Source organism: Rhipicephalus microplus, chromosome 10 (genome assembly GCF_043290135.1).
Source record: "Rhipicephalus microplus isolate Deutch F79 chromosome 10, USDA_Rmic, whole genome shotgun sequence".
Lineage (NCBI taxonomy): Eukaryota > Metazoa > Arthropoda > Arachnida > Ixodida > Ixodidae > Rhipicephalus > Rhipicephalus microplus.
The window spans coordinates 3709869-3732961 of record NC_134709.1 but is presented as its reverse complement, the minus strand read 5'-3'; the positions used below and the strand labels follow the sequence as shown (position 1 = coordinate 3732961).

The 23093-nt window shown below is 42.9% G+C and overlaps 2 protein-coding genes across 4 annotated transcripts in view; one reads left to right on the top strand and one right to left on the bottom strand.

The window, feature by feature from the left end:
- Window positions 1-7787, top strand: part of Snp (Snipper) — a 24646-nt gene extending 16859 nt beyond the window's left edge. For all 3 annotated transcript variants that reach the window (XM_075874880.1, XM_075874881.1, XM_037432590.2), the window contains 2 exons: window positions 221-317; window positions 4199-7787. In XM_075874880.1, coding sequence (XP_075730995.1) covers window positions 221-317; window positions 4199-4263 — 162 coding nt within the window. In that variant the 3' untranslated portion in view covers window positions 4264-7787. The remainder of the gene's footprint in view (window positions 1-220; window positions 318-4198) is intronic.
- On the bottom strand, window positions 4347-23093 carry LOC142774857 (dual specificity protein phosphatase 3-like). The gene is made up of 3 exons (XM_075875998.1): window positions 23078-23093; window positions 4462-4779; window positions 4347-4414 (listed from the first exon to the last, which is right to left on the bottom strand). The coding sequence occupies exons 1-3, from the start codon at window positions 23091-23093 to the stop codon at window positions 4347-4349; spliced, it is 402 nt and encodes a 133-aa protein (XP_075732113.1).

Here is a 23093-nt window from a genome sequence, read left to right as displayed (position 1 = left end):
TCGATCTTGAAATTTGATGTCAGTGCTCCTTTAAGAATAAATACCTGCAAACTAGTCCAGCTGTCGCTTATTTTAAGTTTTATGCATGGCCTTTTGCAAAGTGGTGTTGTTCTGATGAGTGGAATCTGTATCCTTTTCTGAAGTACTTGTTTATAGACTAGTTGGTTCATATTGTTATATGAGCCATAGCACATTGGCCACCCATGCTCTGTTGGTGCAGGCGTTCGCCGAGTGCACGGGCCACTGGCCCAAGACCCTGTTGGATGCACTGCGCTTCTGTAGGTTGCCTCATCTGGGACGCCACCACAGCGGCATTGGTGAGCGGCTGAGTTTCCGGCACCTTGCTGGGCTGCATCTCTTTAACCCTTTCGGATGCTTTGTACCCAATTGTGAAGACAAGTTGCTTTTTTTAGTTGGGTTGACTAGTTGCTAAGATGGTGCAAGATAAACCGACGCTTTGGTCAATTCAACCTCCTGCATGATAATTGTGTCATTTAATTTCATTTCGCAGTGTACTGTGTAATATAGTTACATTGCTGAAGGCACTACCATGTCCAACCAATAGTTTGACCTGTGGCTTCCTGTGAGCAAATACAAAAAAATAATTTTTCTTTGCTCAAAATGAACATGACTAAAAATGAATTTGCACTGTATTTCTAGCTTGAGATTAGACTTTATACAAAAACAGAGTATAAATGACTTCAGGATAAATATATATAATTACAGTTTAGTTAGAATAAGTCAGTATAACATACATAAATCAACATGGTATGGGATTATTTTTTGTAAAATGGAATATTCAGTGCATTACAATAATGTTAGGCCAATTTGACACGTTACCTGACAGTTCTTCATAGATGAAGTCTGAAAGGGTTTAAGTGGAAGCCTAGTATGAGATGCTGGCTTTCAAAATTGTGGTGTGCCCCCGCCGCGGTGGTCTAGTGGCTGAGGCACTCGGCTGCTAACCCGCAGGTGGTGGGATCGAATCCGGCTGCGGCGGCTACATTTCCGATGGAGGCGAAATGTTGTAGGCCCGTGTGTTCAGATATGAATGCACGTTAAAGAACACCAGGTGGTCGACCGGAGCCCTCTACTACGGCGTCTCTCATAATCATATGGTGGTTTTGGGGCGTTAAATCCCACATATCAAAATTGTGGTGTGCTGTACAAAAGCCTACGTAACCTTATTAAAAGTTACACAAAATTTAGGGCTGTAGCTTTAATCGAATCCAGGCATTCAACTCACCAGTCGTCATTGAATAAACTGCTCAGTAATCTCTATGCCACCAATGCTGTGATGGAAGTTCTGCTCCAATTGCTCCAATATAGAAATGATGCTCCATGCTGCTGCAAAGTGCAATATTTGCTAGCAACTGCTCCAAGCCTGCTCTGAAATGGCGTGAGCAAACTAAAAACAATGAAGTTGAACCATGTGAATATCCAGTGAGCCTAAACGAAACAAGAGCAAGCTGTATACATTGTCATCCAGGTATGCTACTCAGTGGCATAAATCCAAAAAAATCGCAAGGGGTGACTCAATTCAGGCCGTGGTGGCCATTTTATTTATTTTTAATGTGGGTTGTAACTTTATATATGTATAAGAATTAAGGTATGCTTGGAAGCAAAATTCAAGAAAAACAAAACAATCATGGTGTTGGATGAATTGCATTTTTCTGTCTTTTTTTAACTTTTTTTTTTAGCCATAGTTCACACAGCTGAGGGGCATTTAACAGAGTTATTCAGTATAGGATAAACAATTTTTTAACAAGTTGATTTAACACTAACTACGATAAACAGACTCACTTATATCATGTGCTAAAGCTAAATCTCAAGGGGGACACTTCCAAGTGTTGTTCTCCCCATTCTGAACACAAGGGAAATCTGGACCCCCCTGACAACACCATGATTTACGCCAATGATGCTACTATACTGCTTGTATACTAGCTGCATACTAGCATACTGCATGTTTAGTAATAAATATATATATGCTTAAATGATGCTTCAAACTTCAGGAGTCATTAGGAACATACATATGCTTCAAAAACACCAATAGCTAAGTAAACTAGCATTTTTTTCTGCTCCAAAATCACTCAAGGCTGCTCCGAAGCACCATTTTCTCTGCCCCAGATTCTGCTCCAAAAAGCAAAATGAGGCTCGGAAGTGATGATGCTTATTTGGGTTCATTCTACAAACTTTATTCACTCACTCACTGCACTCAAGGTGAGAGTTTAAATTATGCGGAAGATAGCACCAACCCAAAAGAGCTGGCAAATTATTGCAGTGTGTCTGTTATTACAATATCTTTTGTTTCATCATGTCTATCACACAGTTGATTCATACAGAAAATTTGAGTTGAAATTCCTACATTAGAAATCAGAAATCGAGGCCGGAAAAAAGGCAGGGAAGAAATGCATACCGGAGAATAATCCAGATGTCCATGTTGGTGTCACTGTTGGTGTGTCTTAAAGAAGTAAAGAGAAGGCGATACATTATGAGCAGATATCTCTATATGTCACTTTTATTTTTTGGCAAGCTGCTAACCTTGTCGAAAATATGTCTTTGTAGCTGTTTTATATAGTTGAATTGAATTTATTTTGTAAGGTACTTCAAACCTTATTTCAAGTCGTTGTAACCTTTATTTTACATCTTGGTGTTTTAAGGATTCTTAGTGTGGTTTCTGACTTGCAATTGAAGTGAGCTCTGTGCAACTGGAGTGAGCATACTTACACTGTGCATAAGGAAGCGCTCACCCCACGTTAAAAAACCTCAGGTGGTTGAAATTTCCGGAGCCCTCCTCCACGGCGTCTCTCATGATCTTATGGAGGTTTTGGGACATTAAACCCCACATATCAAATCAATCAATCTAAAAGGAAGCACTGATCTGAGTAATGCTGCATCCTTCTACATACACTTGGCTGTGCACATAATATGTAACAAACTCTCTGCTTCATTTTGTAAATCCTTCAGTCTCTTGACAAGGTTCCATAGAGAAATAATTTGTCCAGCAGAAAGATTTTTGGGTATTGCTAAGTTATTAACCTATGAAGAAACAGAAAAGTTGTTATCCAAAGACCTTCTTATGTGCTCATTCTGTGCATCTCTCTTTTTAAATAAATTACTTGTTGGGCAGGAAAAGTGGCATAATTTGCATTACCTGTTAACTTAGTGCCAAAAGTGACGTTTCAGGCTATACACAGGGTAGCCAACACGGTGCCTTTATTTTTTTTTGGCAGCGGTGCATTGCAGAATGTGCCCAAACATGCATTTTTCTTTAAAGGGACACTAAAAACAAAAATTATTTTTCTCCTTATACAGTATCACAATACCGAAAACACCACTCTTACTGTGAGGTGGCGTTCGGTTAGCAACAAAACGTACGAAAAGAATGTGCTGGTAGCGACGCCACCTTCAAATTCTCTAAACAAAGGCTGTGACATCATAGATTTTGGCGGCATCTACTTGGTCCTACGTAGCCCATGATCGGTAAAAATGAAGTACACTGTCCTCTGCAGAGGCCAAAGGCATAGTGTACTAATATTAAAAAAATTTTATTTGCCAGAGTTGCCAAAACAATCTGTAATGCCACGCATGGATATTTCGGCATGAAGTTTAATAACGAACCTTTGACCTTGATTATCTGCTGTAATAATGAACATATAATGGTGAAATCAATAACATTATAGCACTCCAAGTATAAATGATCAATCTAATCTGATTCATTGTTTTCACACTAACTACAGTAAACAAACTGCCCATTCGAGCGCATTCTTCATATGGAATTTGTTGCCGTATGCCTCAAGTCACTTGTCAGAGAATTTAAAAAGTTCGTTATCAACCAATACAACATTACATTTATCCGACACAGGCATAAAGCTTTTTTAGATATGGTTTAATGTGCAAACCTTGTGATTTTATTTTAAGTGCATCACATGTCTTCATGTTTATTTTTCTGTCTTTGCAGTGTAAATAATAACTTATTTTAAGATGCAAATTGTAATTTTTATTCCTCCCTGTCATTGCTATAATTTTTTTTTTAGTGTTTGCCATGTTCAGGAGGTGCCGATTCAGTCTCAGACTTTAGAACCTGCTTCTGTATACTTAGATGCGATAACTTGATTTTATGCAATAATAAAATTTTATTCTTATCCTGGTTCTTTTTAGTGTCCCTTTAAAAAGACACCTGTGCACTCTAACGCAGATGACTGCCGCAACCTGACACAATTGGTCGCCTGGTTGGCATCGCGTGGACACCAGTTTGCGTGAGCCGGTGTTCGAGCAGGCAGAGTTGTCGCAGAAAGCCACGATTGGGTACGATCTCGCGGCGTGCGCGCACGATGCGCACAGCCTCACGGGCGCTCAGTCGTCGACGCAGCATCAGGAAGGCGATCACCAACGTTGCCGAGCGGCTGATCCCCTGGTGGCAGTGAACGTAAACGCGGCCCCCGGGCTCAGCCAGAGCACAGTCGATGAACTCTGCGGCTTCTTCGAAGAAATGGTCCAGCCGGAACCCGGCCATATCTAATGCCTCGATGCCCAAGAAACGGATGCCAGCCGCCCGGTACAATGCTGGCCCTGTGTTGACCAGGCAGAGAGAGGAGTCGCGGCCACACGCCGCGTTGAGCACGTGTGTCACACCGAGACGTCGCAGCATGCCCACGCATAGCGCTGTTGTGCCATCGCCTAGTAGTATGCCCGGGTAGACCTCGTTGTACGGCTCGCGTGGCAGCTCCAGGCGGCCCCTGGGGCAGAGCAGGCGGCAGAGCTCGTCCTCTTCCAGTCCTGCGCATGGCCAAGTATTCATGGATAAAGACAAATCATGCAAAAGAGGTTGTGCATGTTTCACTTCTGCATGCTTGTTAAACAAGCTTTAGGACTCATTGCTGGGCACGTTGGTGATTCACGACTATAAAGAATTGCGCAAATTGAACTGGGACAGAACTGGTACAGTTCTTCAAGTACTAACCAAGCTTTGTGTTCTAGGTTGTAAGTACCTATATCCCCTTCAGGGGCAAATTATGATGCACTTTCTGCAACTGCATCAAATTTGCTTGGCAGGATTTCAAGGCACTTCGTATTACATTCCAAGAAAAAAAAAAAACAAAGGAATGTTTTGTGCGAGCTTTAGTAATAATGTTAATTAGCACAGAATTAAGTCTGCATATGCATCAGATTTGTATGGCAGGCTTCAACGGCACTAAGTATTGCATTCTAAAAAAGAAAATGAAGGAATGTGCTGTTTTGTGAAAGTTTGGTAATTATAGTAATTAGTATGTAATTAAACACCTAATTATCCTTCAGTCAGTCAGCTTCAGTCCTTGCATAAAAATATTTAAAGGTGGGCCCAAAACGCGTGCCCAGTGTGTTTTTTGGTTGTATTAGTTTTGAGCAATGAAAAAACAACAACAAAAAACATTGGCGATTCGCGATGTTCATGGACTGTCGTGTTGCCTAGCAAGACTTAGGAGTGTCCTCTCGGGGACGATCAGTAGGCAAACGCTCCCTTGTTCGACTGTGCTAGCCGCAGTGTTAACATGTTAGTAAGAAACGAACACTAACCACTTTGTATATTTTGTGCATCAGTGAATATACCGGACCAATCATGACACGATAAATCTGATTCGTTCTTGCGAGATGCGAAGTTTTCCTAAATATGCATGACATCTCACACTTTGGATTATGGCCAGCAGAGTACACATATCAGCTTCAAGAAATTTTTTGTAGCCACGTTGAACAGAACAGTTAAATGTTATCGTCTGACCTTTGCAGTTGAAACTTGCCTTATGTTACATGCGTATAGCATTCGTCACGACTTTTGTAGTACATGAATTCCTTAACGTTCATAGTACGTGGAAAGTAGCGTAGGCCTCGATTTCCGCTTTTAAACCTTGGTTTATGCTGCGCCGCTTGATTTTTTTCGTTTGTTGATAGATAGCAGCACACTGCAAGCGATTCGCTTCTTGCCGGGCCTCGGAGCGAATTGTTCTCTGCGCTCAAACGTGGTGAGTTACGTCATGTTGCTGTTGTGCATGGTGAGTGACGCATTGTTGGTATTATCGAAGTCGTTCGGCGCTGTGAATTATTCAGATTAGTTTCAGCAGTGTTGTTCAAAGAAACTGTCTTGACGTATAGGCTTTTTCACTGGATGTAGAACGCAACGAGAGTGACAGAGACAATGAACAATCAGCTACTAGCTCACGACCGAGTCGCACTTCACGTGTCCTCATGCGTTAGTGTTTTTTCATGCTTGCAAGTCACTTTGATTGTATTTATTGTATGATATTCTTCAGTGAACTCAAAATAAAAGCAGTTGCTCTCGTGCATTGCATGTAGCCCGATTACAGTAGATATTACGGAGTGCTGCATGCCACCAACACACTCGAGCTCGACCAGCAAAGCGAAATGGTTAGAGCAATGAAATGTGCAGCTACGACTACAGTCCACGCCTCTCTGCTAACTTCTCCTGCACTTCACCAGTACTCTCCAAACGACGTTGTTTCTTGTTCGACGAATTCTCACAATTTCAACGTTGCGAAAAGCATAGGCATGTATTCGCTTCGATATCTTTGTTGTGATTGCGCTGATGGAACCTGCGACATCTCAGAGCAGTGAAATATGCACTGTTAGAGTCTGTGACACAAGTGCTACCTAATAGGAAGTTAAATGCTTGTGTTCCATTGAAGAAGCAATTCCATGGTGCTTACAGCGCAAGTAATGATTACGGCGTAATATATTTGCAAACCATCGGTACGTTAAACATTCAGTACGATTGTGCAGCCGCGACGGCGCGCTACTCGTTAGTAGCCCACTACTGTGGCAAAGCCGCCAGGCAGGCCCGGCACAAGTTATCTCGGAGTGCCATTTAGATTATACGTGAATTTGAGTTCACGCAGTTTTCGGTAGCACATGCGAAATCGCGCAAGGCGTCATTGATGCACAGTCAATCAGCTGACATCACCACCCTTTGCACTGCGCCAAGAAATGAGGTAGCAAAATAGTTCCTATCGTTAGGGAGGGTATCTTGGTATGATATACTGTATATTCATTCAACGATCAAGAGTTCATCTGGTGAAAGCGACAGTGGGGCGTACGTCTGTGCGTCCTATCTTTGCTTATGCGAGTTCACGAGTTGATCATCCTGCCGCAGCCATTTTGAATTGCACGGCGCGCCACCTACAGGCCCGTGCGCATTGTGAATAGACACTACCACATGTCAAATGTGGTAGTGTCTCTAGCAAAATGATCCTCTGCAGCAATATGCAACGCAATTAAGTTAAATGACTGCTAATTGTCCACACAAGAAGCCTGCGCATATGTGCACACTCTAGTTAAGCTATTTGAAAAAACAAGTGCTGCGTGATGCGCCTCTGAAGTTTATATGTACAGTTGTAGACTCAGCACCTGTAGAGGATATCAGTTCGAAAAATGTGGATGGAGGAAGAACATTCCACACACATCATGTAATGTTTTGTCATGTTTCATTTTAATCTTTGATATGCTAATTGTCCACACAAGAAGCCTGCGCATATGTGCACACTCTAGTTAAGCTATTTGAAAAAACAAGTGCTGCGTGATGCGCCTCTGAAGTTTATATGTACAGTTGTAGACTCAGCACCTGTAGAGGATATCAGTTCGAAAAATGTGGATGGAGGAAGAACATTCCACACACATCATGTAATGTTTTGTCATGTTTCATTTTAATCTTTGATATCCTTTTTTCTAATTCAGTGATCATTGTGTAGAGTACAGTGAATGACACTAAAGTTATAATAATAAACGGTTAATTTATCTCTGGAGTGTCAATATCTGCTTTCTTTGTCTGCAGGAATATGTGTGCCTGGAGACTTTCGATTATCAATTCTTCCTACTGTACTGTTCCACTGTGTGGAGATTACCTTCATCAACTTTGAATGGGGTTTGTTTTGCTCAAAATAGCAAGTGTTGAAACAGACATTCAAATCTACCCATTATAAAAAAAAAGGTTTATACATGTACAAGGTATTGCATGCAACTAGAACCAAATTTCACAAATAAAAAATGGGGGGCCCCTATAGCTTCGCCTTTAGGAGTTGAACGCGATAGCCATATTCTGTTCCTAGTGACTACTTCAAACAGTGCATTAAACCTTTCCGAATTTGCTATGCACCCACTAAGTGGCCTTTAGGGTGCAGTAGCGTGTGTACCTTTTTTAGTGGGTGACTGGCTTCAAACCACGAATTCTTTATGATAATCACATGTTGGCAATGGGCACTTGTACCACGCATTATAACTGTAATATTTCACGTTGTATTGTGAAGCATCTATACAGGATGTGTGTGTTTGTAAAGCATGAAAGTTACTTTCACTGCATTTCAAGCAGGGGAAATTATTTTCAAAAAAACTTGTTTTTGGGCAAGGTGGTTCATATTCGATGCAGAAAACTGAGGCACAAAAAAAATTTCTTGAAACAGAAGGAGCAGTGCTCCTCCTGTTTCAAAAAATTTTTCTCTCTTTGTAGTGTTTTATTTCAAGTGCTTAAAAATCTCTTGCAGTACAATAAAAACAATGGATGTGCCTTAGATTGAACCCTGTCCTTATAAGGTCATGAACCAAACGGTCGCGTTACAGAATGGTTTCAGTTAGGAGTTGTTGAAACGAAAACTGCTATAGATTCAACACCAAGCAGTGCTTCATTCTGCCTCGTGTTCTTCTCGTCATGTTTTCAATGTTTTGTCACCCATATTTAGCTGTCCTGGAAAAAGAGATAACCAATTTTTGGTTATTGACAAGCGATTCATGTTTGTCATGCAGACATTTGTTCTGGTAAAAAACATATTAATGAAACCATTGCGACAACTCTGCAGTGTCACTTGTATAATTTATGAATACTTGGGTTGTGAGCTGTCATGCATGTTTAGTGTGCACAAACGTTCTAAGTTATATGTTCTGGTATGTTATATAGCAAATGATCGAACGACAATCATTGCATCACGATGTTACTTTGTCATGTACATAATGATGTATGACATGAATGTGAAGCTGGTCATGTCTCAACCTTGTGTTTATATTCGGCGTGCATTCATATTATACCATCCCAATTTTAGTGCATACGAAGTAGATGAAGCGACCATGGCAGTGCAAGGCTGTCAGATAGATAAGCCTTTGGTTTGTCAAAGGTTGCATGGCATTTTATAAATGTGCTCACTGTGTATTATTATAATAATAATAATAATTATTATTATTATTATTATTATTATTATTATTATTATTACTTGGTTTGAGTATATAGAAAATACGAAGACAAGAAATAGGGAGGGAACAGGCTGACAACTGCCTGCCTGCTCCTTCAGGAAGGGGAGGCATGGTGGAAATATGGGAAGTAAGGAGGAGAGAAAAGAAAGTTTAAAAAAAAGAAGGAAAAAAAAACCACACGTAAAAAAGAATAAATAGTCACATGAAAGATGTTTATAAACATGACGCCAAGTCTGTTTTCGTTAAAAAAGTTAAAAGGGCGCTGGGAGCCTGGTCAAGCCTAGAAGCACATCATCCTGGGAACAAGAAATCGTCAAGGGTCATGCATCTAAGTCCAATCAGTCCATAGTCCTTCTTGAGTAGTGCTCGCTGTACAACGAACTTACGGCACTCTAAAATAGCGTGTTTTAGTGTCTTAGAGCAGCCACACGACGAACATATCGAATTGTCAGCACGTCCTTGACGGTATAATTATTCACGCACTGACACAGAACCATACATAGGGTGAACGTGGCTTATTCTGGCTGAACTCTGCGGAGCACTACTTTAGCGTGGCTATGCATCATAATGAATTCATGCAAATGCACTAGGACCCACGTGAGTAGCATCACATCAATTCTAAAAAGATGGGGTGTGGGAACATGGACACAGGAAAGAAGTTGTGACTGTGTTAACAATATGCGACTTCTTTCTTATGTCCGGGTTTGCTTGCCCTGTCTTTATAAAATTAATGCTTAACAACTAGCTCAGCTCTCTATTGTTTTGAGCTTTATTTCTAGTACTCCAAGTTATTTTTTATGTTCTCCTGCTTATCTGAACAGTCCTGCTTCTTTAATTACTGTTTGTTCCATGCTAGGACTTCGTCATGGTTTCCTAAGAGTAGAGATTGCCCAGTTGAATTTATGCTTTTTTGCGGCTTTCTGCAACGATCTGCCAGACGTGCTAAGAGAATTTGTGCCGTATTGACCACAGAATCTTGGCGTCCAGTCAGAATTCACCAGGAAAACCTCAAGATTTGTTGCTTTGCTCCACGTGACTATCGCCATCAGAAGCAGCTGTACGCCGACTGGTTGAGGTTAGCTTATCAGCATGCGGAATTCATATTGAGAGTAAAACTTTGAAAACTTCAACCATGTGAGAAAATTTGCCATTTCAATGATTTGTGGTGTCATGACTTCTTTCTTGTGCCCGCGTTCGCATGCCCTGTCTTTACCAACTAGCTTACCAACTTACCACTAGCTTACTGCCACTAGCTACTGCCACTAGCTACTAGCACTATCCACCACTATTGCTCTGGCTATGAGTTTACCAACTAGGTCATCTCCCTTATTCTAAGGTACTTCACATCATCTACTACAGTATTAAAATGCACCACTCCTGCTCTGCTTCAGTGCAAAAGGACAGCGCCTCCTTTATTTTTTCCAGTTCTCAGGTGAACGCTCTCTTCAGGTCGTCAAGCACGCACTCCCCCTCCACTCGCTGCTGCCGCATGGTGGCGCAGCGCAAGTAGACTTTGGGATGCTGGCACTGAACGGTCGCGCGTATTATGATGCTCATGAATTCGTGTATTCATGCGAGTTAATTTGCAGTCGGGCTCCTTGACGGCTTTCACGGATGCAGGGAGGATGAAAAGTAGCACGAACATAGTGGCACGCTGTTTTCCCCCGGCTCTGTCAGGCTGTGCTACCGGTTTGATATATGCGTCTGAGCTTTATATCACTCGCATTTTATTTTCTCTTTCAAGGTATTGCAAGCTCATTATTTTCATGCATCAATATATAGTACTGCTGTGTACCACTCTGCATATCTGACAGAAAAAAAATCAGATTGTCTTTATTCATTTCTCATTAGTTACAAAAAAAAAAAACCCCGCCATTTCCTTTATAAGTTCGCCTGGGACTAACCTCGTTTTCTTCCGATTCAATGCACTGAATGTTTCCTACTTTCCTCCGGGATATTTCTACGCCCAACATGGTTTTCTTACTGCCTCAAGGATTGGAGACAAAGCTAGTTTTCTGCCCCTCAGCTAGCTATGCACTCCCGTCATGATCGGCCCATTTCGACCGAGCGAAGATGTTATATGATGCCATCAAGTTATGTGCCATTCCAATACATCACAAACATTTGTGATATGTGACATCGTATGATGATGTTTTCGATGATTTATTGCATCACACATGTTCACGCCGCCGACGCAAGAAGGTGCCGGGGGCAACCTGCAATGGATTTTCGCTTTTGATGAGGAATTTAAAGCTATCTTTTTAACGCACTGCACGGCTGTAGCTCCATGAAATTTCAGCTTCCGCTGGTGTTCGGGGGAGCGTGGTAGCATAATAAGGCAGAACAATTAGATTCCTAAAAAATCTTCGTACTACACTCTAATATGTAGCTGTCATTTACAACCCGAATATTTTATAGAATATAAGTAGTGGTGGCTGAAGACCGCCCGTCACGTTTGGCAACATGGCAATCGATATCACTAAATGGGAGTGCGCTGCTTCCGAACAGTCAACAAATGAGAATCATTAACAATGCTGCCTCGCGATCACTGCCGTGTGTAATGCTAACATTACGCCCTGAAGCTGAATGGGAGCCCATGGGCACCACACAGCAATTTGGCCTCTACTCTGCTCGCTACCGAATTAAGAGACCAGAGAGAAGAAGAAAGAAACAGAGCTGAGCAGCCGCGTATAAAGGCTATAACTATCCGTCCACGAATACACAGACAAACTCAAGCAACTGACCAAAGACCGCATTTTTCATGTCTGTCACCTTGTCTGAAGTTGAGAGTCGGCATTAGGCTTCTGACTTTAATAGCGCATGTTCAAAACATGGGCCATAATCGCAGAAATCACGCTGCATATAGAGCTGTTTTTGTTTATTTCACGATGATTTCAATGTTTAAGCTGTCAAATGTTGAAATCACCTATCATAGTTCCTCATTTCCTAACAATTGCTTTTTCTCGGTGGCAACACATGTAATGCTTTGCGAAGGGAACGGATGATGACCTATATCTATGGAATCAGTCTAGTGGCATTTAGTGCTATTTAGTGCATGAACTCCAGGCTTGCGCATAATGTGCTATGCCACTAGAGAGTAGCAAGCATCGGGGAACATTTGGCACTCAAGCTTTTAATATTAGCTTCTGGCAAAGGCTTCTATCAAAATTCCACTTTCAGTTAGTCAAAAAAGAAACTCTCAGTCAAGCGAACACCGCGGTGACAAAACGATCTTCCGTGAGTTACTGGCATGAGCTATCTGGTATTGGCCTAGCAGACGAAGCGCAAGCACCTGGATTAAGTAGTCGGGACTGACGCATGCCTTTGAAATGAGCTGGATGTCCAGAACAATAAGTTCTTCACAGATTCTCGTTTACAAGTTTTCATTACACCTTAAACAATGCGAACACAGTCGAAAGGCGAGCCGTGTAGCAGCTTCGAATGCAGCTGCAGCATTCGTTTGCGCGAGAGACGATGCGGCGACACCTCTACTCCAGTTACGGCGCCTGGCGGTGAATCGCCGCAATAGCACCAACGGTCGCTGCCCATTGAAATCTGCTCCTTCGCCTGGGCACTGAAAAAATAGAGGAGGCACTGATGGGGAGCCTGCGTCAAATAAATTCAATTCCTGGCCATTCCAAATGCACTGGTGCTTTGCAGAGGGGTGCCATGCAGCAGCGTGTTCAACCTAAGAAAGGATAAACCTGCACTCATGCAAACTCAAGGGTTTGATGTTAGCACTGTTCACTGCACACTGTGCATGCGCAGAATGGAAATGATGTAGCCATAGTTGTCGCATACATATGCTATTATCATAATATAGCATTTAACGGTAAGGCATACATGCAAGGTCATCCATACATAGGGCAAGGTGGCGGTGCACAACCTGTGGAAGTGTGAGCCACCCGTTTCGAATGTATCGAGGCAGCATCCTGCACTGATGATTAGTCATTTTGTGACAATTTTCATATTTGCTGTAGAATTCAGTAATGATGTGTTGCTAACCATATTTTGGTTATAATTCAGCCCAGTTATTGAGATACGGTCTCAATTAGTGGTGAAGAATGCTTCAAGTAGTACTGACGCAAATTATAAAAACTTGCCCTAGCCAGCAGGCTGCTTTCATGAAATTCAGTCAAAACACAATGACCAGAACAGTGAGGATAGTGTAATCAGGAAGGGGGAGGGGGGAGCAGCGAGTTTGAACAAAATGCCACTTAACATTGCATTTTAACTTAACGTCCCCACATTCCATGTATGTAGAAAACTGATTGACATATTTTCATTTCACTTGAGAACAAGGCTCCTGTGTGGGAGCCGAAACTTCTTTATGTGTTTTAATCACTTTTCACTTTGGTTGGCGCAGTGTCTTCGGGTTTTCTTTTTTTCTTTTTTACCTTCAACCATTCCATATAATTAAACCTCTTTATAAGAGGCATGCTCCAGGTAGCAGTTCTTGTCTTTTATATGAGATGTCTCCTATAAGGGTACCCCATATTCATTTTTTTTTTGTATACCCATATCTTACTTTAGGCATGCTGATGTCTCTTACACCCATTTGCCTCTTATGCCAGTGCCTCTTATAAAGGGGTTCGACTGTATAGGTCATTTCTCACTGTTATTTAACATCATGTTCTGAAAACAGTATCGATACCGATTTTCATAATAACTAAAATCTGGATGCTATACTTAATAGAACATTTATTTCAGCTCATATTGACCTCATGTTGTATCTCGCGAAAAGAAATTCTTGGGACCTGACCCCATCTTTTTCTTACCCTAAAGAAGTACTATTTATTGCAATTGGTGAAGAAAAAAAATGTGAGTACTATTTAGCAAAGTCATGAAGCTTTATTCGATGTGAACCCGCAGTCCGCGTGTTTCAGATTTTGGAGTTTTAGAGACACGTAGCGCCAACTGTCGGCAAAGTTTTGGGTAGTGCAAAGCTCGACTTCTTTGCACGGTCTGCTGCGCAGCCAGGTACATGTAGTGCGTGTGAAACAACGATTAAGCGAAATAATAGACGTGTTTGCGCACTGAACTACCAGAAAAAGCGCTACAAATTTTTCTCTGCTAGTCGGATGCGTCACTAAACTGCCATGAAGTGCTTGCTAGCTCGCTCAACAGAACTGCACTGTACCAGAAAGAACTACAGCGAAAACAAGAGCAGACGCAACAGCTTCACTCTCTACAAAGAAAGACCTTAGTTGAAGCTACTGTTGCATTTTGAATTGCCACGGATGTAAAGGACTTCAGTTTTTACGATTTCCTTAGCTTTCGCGAAGCAGAACGGCAAGAGCGCTGGATACGGGCTGTTGCAAACGTGTTGCATAAGCGAATTACTTGCGTTCTCCACAGTCGATCAAATGAGAAAGTGTGATAATGTAAGTCTTGTTATTATATTGAGTAACCTTGGCTGAGAATTGTGGTGACATTTATTCTGAAGCTCAACAGAGCATCTCATCGTGGTGCGCACTTTGCATCAGTAGACTGGTGACACTTGCGATAAGCACCGCACATGCCGCCACCATTGATAATTTGAGGTGGTCGCCACTAGAGCCCTGCAGGGACCTGGGCCGGGCCTAGTACGACATTGTTGGATCGACATGACCTTCGAGCTCAGGTTGGGCAGGGCTTGGGTCAGGCCCATATTAGGCCTGGGTCTCATGCAGGGTGTTTCAAGAAATGTGTACAATATTATTCTGACATTGCGGAAAAGTGGCATCTGTGTGCTATCTGTGGTGCTCGCTTTACTTTGGCAGAAGACATCTTCAGATTTTTACAAACGCTGATTAAAACAGTAATTAAAGAAATCAAAGCAATTAACTTTTTATTGAGGGTGTTTTCGAAGTGAACGGTAAATGCGCTGTTTGGTGCATCAGTTTTGGATTTGCCTGCTAAATTTGCCAGATTTTATCGCTTCGCAGTGATTACCAGTGATCACTTTTCTCAAATTTATAGGTGGCTGTAGACTATTCGTAGGCACCTTAATTGGCCCATTTGACTCGACTGGCTATTTCCACTGGTTAAGAAGGTTATTGTTTTAATTTCTATAAGTACTGCCATAATTAATGTTTCTCTGCATCTGAAGATGTCTTCTGCCAAAGTAAAAGGAGTGCCGCAGGTATAAGACACAGATCCCCTTTCTGTAATAACCAAATAATATTGGGCACATTTATTGAAACACCCTGTATATCGATATAATGACGTGTCTATGCTGTTTTGTTGCGTTTTGTGGGGTTTAACATCCCAAAGCGACCAAGGTTATGTAAGATCATGCCGTAATTCAGGGCATCGGCTTAGTTAGACCACCTGTAGTGCATTAGCATGCACTGAAAACGGGAAGTTTAAGACGTGTAGCATTTCGCTCCGTTGGTGTGCTACACGTAATTTCAAGTTTCCACCATTATATTGAGTGAAATATGCTGTGGCATACTATATCGAAAGGTTTGCCAGGTGGTACTCCTAAAACAGCAACGGTACATTGCTAACGTTATATAGTGTATATAAGATGTGTGCACTTGTATTTAAGGGAAAAAAAATCAAGTATGCAGATACGCTCGCATGCACATCGCATCGCACGCGAGATGTGCGACATTCTTATACACTGTACATTTTTCCTTGCTGTCAGCAGAGTCTTTAGAGGACCAACCTGCTTGCATCACATACAGTTTTGCGACAGATGAAAAATTCCAGCCAATAAAATAATGAACACAGGAAATGAAGAAGGAGACAGGAAAGCGGCTCGACTACCAATTGTTTATTCACATATGCGTGGCTCAAGTATATGTACTCATGCGGTCACATGGTCAAGCTAAAGCTCTTAAACGGCCCCTAAACCACCCAGCGGTCGAAATTTAGTTGAGGTGAGGAAGTTGTGCTCGAGTTTACAACGAACACGTAGTCGTGATAATTTTTTGAAACGGTGCCATAATAGCGGAGTTACACGTATTTGATGATCAAAACGCGACGATCCCTTCTTTCCTATGCTACCCTTTCCCAAAACCGCTTGGCCCCTCCTCGCTGAGTCAGCTGAGTGCCCCTCCTCATCTCGCGTGGCATACCTCACCGCTGATGCTCTGTTTGAGACAGTGTCTACTTCCAGTTGCCACAATCCGCCACTCCGACGACCCAGCTCGCCATCAACTGTGTTGTGTGCGTCATCTGGGTGCACTGATCGTTGACTAACCACTGTTGCTGTCGTGCCAACCAGCATCCCTATGAATCGTGCCGGTATGTACCCTGTGTTGTGTTACGGGCCGCAGATGTCGATTCGCAAGCGGCAACACGACCAAGAACAGCAAGGTGCGCGCGAACAGCTGTTTGCAGAGTGACCGGATGTCATCGGTTGTCGTTCAGCCAATTGCAAGCATCCAAAGTGGTAACGTCATCGAGTTTCACTGGTGATGTCACACATGTCAGTGGCGGGAATGGCGGGAACCGGAAAGGAGAAGCTATTGTTATTTCGAAATTGTGGCACACCTACTACCTGTAGCGCTACGGCGTGTGGCATCGTTGATCGCGACAGCATTCTGCACACGATGCGCTTGTTTACTTGAATTGTTTGGGAAAATATCAGAGGGGGTTTAGGCGCCCTTTAATGAAAACGTTTAACAAAAATTGTAACATACAATAAACTAATGCACAATCACTCAATGCAATCTTTGCCATACGAATCACTCAAAAAGTTACAAAAAAGATTCCAGAAAAGTTTTTTCCTTCCTGCGCCGTGCCACGCAGCTATCACTGCAGCATGCCTCACCATTTTTTGCAATGTAAGACGCTTTTAGTATTTCACGTGCCAGTTTTTCATGGTTTCTGCCCAAAATCCTGATTTTGTTCAGCACTGGCTTACATTTACACTGTTAACAATGAAGGGCTAAAGTTAAGCCTGTTCTATGTTCCTATCATCACAGGGCTCAAGTACACGTCCTCATCGGTCAAATTGCCACGGCAACATGTTGTGCAAGGCGTCATTTCTACTACCTACGAAACGGTCTGGTGCCACCAGAAATTGCAGCTTTTTTTTAAAAAGCTACACCGTCTAGTGGGCACGTCAAGCGTATCTGCTGGATCATGAAGTCAGAAATTCGGAGGCAAATTAGGCTACTGTACGATTGAATAATGTGTTCTGCTGTGCTCGTGACGCAGCATGGATTGCTGAAGAAAAGATGAAGACTTTCAGGCGAAGCGTAATGCAGAATGCCAAGTTCCTGTGGCAATGAGTCCTTCAGTTCTCGCTGAAGAAGGCCGGAAAGGCGCGCACAAAACCCTACTGTCTGGTTCTCCTGGATGACACGTCTGTTCCTGAGGGTGTAGCTGCCATTTTGCAGAAAGGACCGAAGTACAGTGTGCTGCCTATGATCCAGGCACTCGATCTACTCACGTTAAACAGGAAGTTGGCTTATAAAGCTGGAGATGACAGTGAGCGGTGTCTGTTAAATGGTGGGGACAGCATCATGAAAAGAGACCTTCTACCAAAGGACAGCACACAGCATGTCGTCTCCTACTTTGAAAGGAACAACCTACGACTACTATAAGGAGATAAAGAAGGCGAATTTGTGGTGATGTCTGTGTCAACGTACGATGAAAAGGCTACTGAAGCATTATCAAAGAACTTTGTACTGGTGAGCAGCAAAACTTGCAGAGGGAAAACAAAGGCGATAGCTATGTGCTATGATATGCAGCTTCCTAGGTTAGCGAGTGCCATTAGTAAATGCAATAAAGCAACTCTGAACGTGTTCTTTGCAGTGAAGACACACAAGCTGCACATGCCATTCAGGTGTATCGTCAGTGAACGCGGCACTTGGTTACAGGAAGTTAGCTCATTTTTACATGACCGGTTTGTGAGGGCTTGAGTTGCATGACCCATTCTTTAAAAAATTTGACACACATCATTGCTTTTCTAAAAAATCAGCAGGAAATAGGTTTTATATGTAATGCCCTCGGTCCTTTAAGGATGCAATAAATGAAATGAAATATTTTCTGTTGATGTCGAAAATTTATTCTACTCCATACCGCATACAGAACTGATTAAGTCTGTCCGAGATTGCATTAAGTATAATGTAAGTATTACATTTCAGAACTTTGTGGGCATTAGTGTGGAAAAGTGTATGTCGCTCCTTGAGTTTTATCTTCCCTGGACGGTTGTTTCTTTTGACACAGCCTTGTATGTTCAAAAGAAAGGGATATGCATAGAATCCTGTGTTGCCTCTGTGCTGTGTAACATCTTTTTTTCTTCTATTGACCGGGAGTTAGAATTCCCATTTTACAAAGGCACTGTCCTGCGACTTTTTGTACGTGAATGACTTTTGCTAATTTTAGCAACTGATTTTAACGTGGCCTGCGACGACACAGTGCAAAGCCTACTGTGCTGCTTTAAAACTCTAGGGAAGGGCCTGAGTTTTACACATGAGGTGCCGGTGAACAATAGTCTGCAATTTTTAGACATAAACATTATGTATTGTGAAGGACACGTTTGTTGGATGTATTTGCCAAGAGCAAAGAAAGAGTTGTTACCGTATGGCTGGACACACTATAAAACTGTTAAGAGGGCCATCTGTTCTCTTTGCCTTGAATCTGCCCCGACAAAGTCCTGTGAACACATGCTTGAGATGGGCTTCATCGTGCAGAACGATAGACTAAATAACGCTGTCTTTCCAAGATCCGTTTTGTTGACTGTATCTGAATCTTTGCTACAAAAAACTAAAGGAAAAAAGAAACACACATAGACCGGTCTAGAGCAAACGAAACCACAGGTGGTGCCCTACATGCACCGTGTTGCGCATGGCTTGAAAAAAGTTGCTTTCAGATATGGTGTGTCCGTGGTGTTTTCGGCACCAAGAAAACTGGGTGGTTTATTTGCACGCATCGAAAAAAAAAGAAGTCTGAGTGTGAAGCGAGGCATGAGCAGATTTTTGTGAAATGTGTTGTTAGCGTAATGTATGCAATTCCATTGACTTGCGGGATGTTATACATAGGGTTGTGTGAATTTTAGAGTGTGGGAACATTTTAAATTGTTAGAGAAAGGAACGGGCTCCAATTTAGCTCTTCATTGTAAACCGTGTAAATGTAAGCCAGTGCTGAACAAAATCAGGATTTTGGGCAGAAGCCATGAAAAATTGGCACGTGAAATACTAGAAGCTTTTCACATTGCAAAGAATGGTGGAGCATGCTGCTGGGATAGCTCCGTGGCATTGCGCAGGAAGTAAAAACCTTCCTGGAATCTTTTTTGTAATTTTTGAGTGATTATTATGGCAAAGATTGCATTGAAAGATTGTGTGTTTATTTTATTTTGCAATTTTTGTTAAGTGTTTTTGTTGAAAGCTTTAGCTTGACCATGTATCAGCATGAGTACATATACTTGAGCCACGCGTTTGTGAATAAGCAGTTTGTAGTCTAGCCGCTTTCCTGTCTCCTTTTTCGTTTCCTGTGTTCATTATTTTATTGGCTGGAATTTTTCATCTGAAGCAATGCAGCAACTAGCCCAACTACGAGTGTTATGAGAATAATTTTTCCGAGCTGTGTGCATAGTTTCTTCATTAGGAACTTGAGGACGCCACATGCACTGCACACTAAATTTTCTTCAAAAATTCCTAGAATGCCTGTCGCTTGGCTCGTCGAAGTATCTCTGGTGGACATGCCGCTTCTAGTTCTTGTTTGCCTAGTTTACCCTCCACCTTTTCTTCCTCACCATTGGCGCCGCTTTTTCTTTTCTGCCCTACATCTCCTATATTATCACTGCCGCTAGCTAAAAGCCTGAAACCACAGCCACACTTCACTCCCCTGTTTGCACCCAAGGTTTTCGACCATCGGCGACTGCAAGGGCAACCCACTCTCCTACTTCCGGTCCCTGTGGAGGATCGCGCTCTAGACACCCGATAGGCCTAGGTTCCCTAGATGAAAGATGAAAACAAGTTTCATCTAAGGACTTTATGTCGATGGATGGATGGACTGATATGGCTGTACCCTTTAGATCGGGCGGCGGCTAACGACACCTAGCCGTAATACTTAGTGAACAAAAACTAAATTTATCTTTTTTTAATGTTAAAGTTAACTCCTCGCAGTTTGCAGTGAAGAGCTTAATTTTCACTCGTGTTTTGGTTGTAGCAGAGTCCTTCAAAGCATTGAAGCACTCTGGTTGTAGCCACCAATTAGATAACCTCCTTCTAGTTAATTCTACCCTTTTAAAGTCTATTTTGTCCTCCCTGTTCTAAACCCCAGTGCTGTGAAACTCTGCACCATCATCGTGAACTATAGGGTGGAGCGCTTTTCAGAACATTATCAAGTGTTTGGCAGTTTCCTCCTCCTGTCCACACGCACTGCATACCATGTACACCCCTTCGTGTTTGGCCCGATAAGTCTTGGTTCATATGCCTTGAATTAACGTAACGTAAGTGGCACGTTTGATACACGTAAGCCGAGCAAGGCTGCTCGTTTGGAACGCCGGGGCTTACTTGGCCATGAATGCCAGCGTCGCCGAAGTGCTAAAGGCCTGACAACGCATATGCGGGACTCGCTCTGTGGATTTCGTGCTGACCAGTTGTGCCCACGCGATCTCCGACGACAGCGCAGCTCTGGCCGGCTGGCTCGCCCTACGCCATCTCCTGACGTCGACAAGAGCTCTCGCTGAGTTGTGGCCTGTCCTCGGACTCCTGCGACCGTGTCTATCTTTCCTATCTTCTTAAATTACTTTCGTGTGTGGCTGTCCCTGCACCTCACTCTCTCCTTCCGCTCTCTCTACCTCTATAATTTTTAATCCCTCCTTACCCCCACCCTAGTGAGCTACTGTTGAGGCATAGCCTCCTATATGGTTGAGGTGTCCTCTCCCTGAGAGACAAGTTACGGGGCTCACTTTTCATTTAAGAATCACTTCCCCCCATTCAGTGTAAGACTCGCTCGCTGGATTTCGTGCCGACTGGTTGTGCCCTCGCGATCTCCGACGACAGCGCAGCTCTGGCCGACTGACTCGCCCTACGTCATCTCTTGACGCCGACAAAAGCTCTCGCTGAGTGGTGCCCCGTCCTCGGACTCCTGCGACCGTGTCCATCTTTCCTATCTTCTCCTTACTTCACTATGTGGGTCTCTCTGTCCATGCCCCTCTCTCTATCTTTATGCCTTTTAATCCTCCCTATCGTTTTAATACTTCCTTACCCCTATCCCTCGTGAGCTACTGTTGAGGTGTCCTCCCCCTGAGAGACAGTTACGGGGCTTACTTTTATTTTCTCACTCATTTAAGAATCACTTCCCCCATTCAGTGTATTCTTATTCTGCTCCTTTAAAAAGAACAATCTCGTTCTCGATGTCAAGGGGGGCAGTTTCACGGCGGCGAATACTAGAGGGAAATAATAAATTGAGGTTTATTCTTAAAATAGTGGTCCAGAAACCTGGTAGGGATATTTCGGGCTAAGGAAAACTACATAGTTTTTAGATAAAGTTACAGAATGGGTTATCTGTGCTAATTACCTCAACATGGCAGCCACCGTGACATCTCATTTGGTTATGTAGCCATGTGAAAACTACACAGTTTTTATGAGACGTTACAGACAGGTTCTTTGCACTAAGTACCGCAACATGGCGGCCCCCATGGCTATCACAGAGCGTGTCTGTGCAGCTGGAGGACACCACAGTTACAACAGTCGTTCGGTCCCCGCGTTCTTTGTGCTCTCCCCGCTTCTGTACGCCAGCGGCGCCTAGGGGGAACACAAAGGAATGCGAGAGGGCACCGGCACTAATCTGACGTCGCGTTTCTTGCTTCACGCGTTCGAGTGAAAGTTCACGCAGCATCTCAACCAGATGGTTCTCAAAGATGGCGACCACGGTGATGTCAATGAAAACTATGTATATTTCAGCAAACGAGAAGTAGCAATATCAACACTGCCTGTTCTTCAATCTCGCATTCTCAAGATTCGTTTCCACGCGCAAAAAGAGACGTTAATTGTTTCGTGCAATGTTTTCACAACTTAATCCGCCGTGTTATAACTATATAATGGTGTCGAGTGAAAGTGCCGAGCTTCAGTCAGCTAAACAAAGCTGCATTCGTCGCGCGTATGATGCGCGCGCGTTGTTGGGCCCGTGCCCAACTGGTGCAAGTCGCAACTGCTACGCGTTGTTTCGCCTTTGTCGCGCTGATGCAAGCTAACTGTTATATGTTAATGTATGAGAGGGGACGCCATTTGGTATTTTGCGCGTTGAATATCCTTTCGTTATGTTTAGGGCGGCTTCAATTAAAAAAAAAAAAATAAAGCAGCTTCGCAATTGAGCCTCAAGAAAGTACAGTGTTTATTTTTGGTCTTCTGTTTAGATCCTCTTCTTTTATTTTTTCTCTTAACTTTTTCTCTCTTTATCACTTTCTTTATGTCCATTTTTCTTCCCATTTTTTTCTCTTTCTAAAGTTCGCGCTTCATTTTTTTTCTATTTTTATTCGTTGTTATATATAAAGTGCTCCGCACTTGAAGTTTCGATTGACAAGGCGCTCAAAGAGAAAGAGGAAGGTGACGCGAGCGCTCGCATACTTATTATGAAGACGCCCTAAAAACAAATACACTCCTTGGCGCGCGCGTGCTCCACCTTGTTATGCTATGTGAGGTTTTGCCTTTACTATGCCAAGCGACGACGACAGCATATACGACCAGTGACTTACGACAACCCGCCCCTCTCGCAATTTAAGATCGTAATTTGCGTGCTCCGCGCTTAAATTGTGATCAGCAGAAATTGTCGTACTTGAGAGAACGCCGAAAGGTATGATATGTAGCGGCGCAGACGAGCTTTAGTGCGTGCAAGAATCACGATTCCATTTGATGTACTCGCGGCTGGCTCTTGTGTGCATACATGCAGCAGAATCGCTTACCTGCATACAACCCCAT

Excerpts from the sequence above, each read along its gene's own strand:
- LOC142774857 (XM_075875998.1), bottom strand. Across the intron at positions 4,415-4,461 it reads AGCCGCAGAGTTCATCGACT|GGGATCAGCCGCTCGGCAAC; the intron begins GTGCTCTGGCTG and ends CACTGCCACCAG.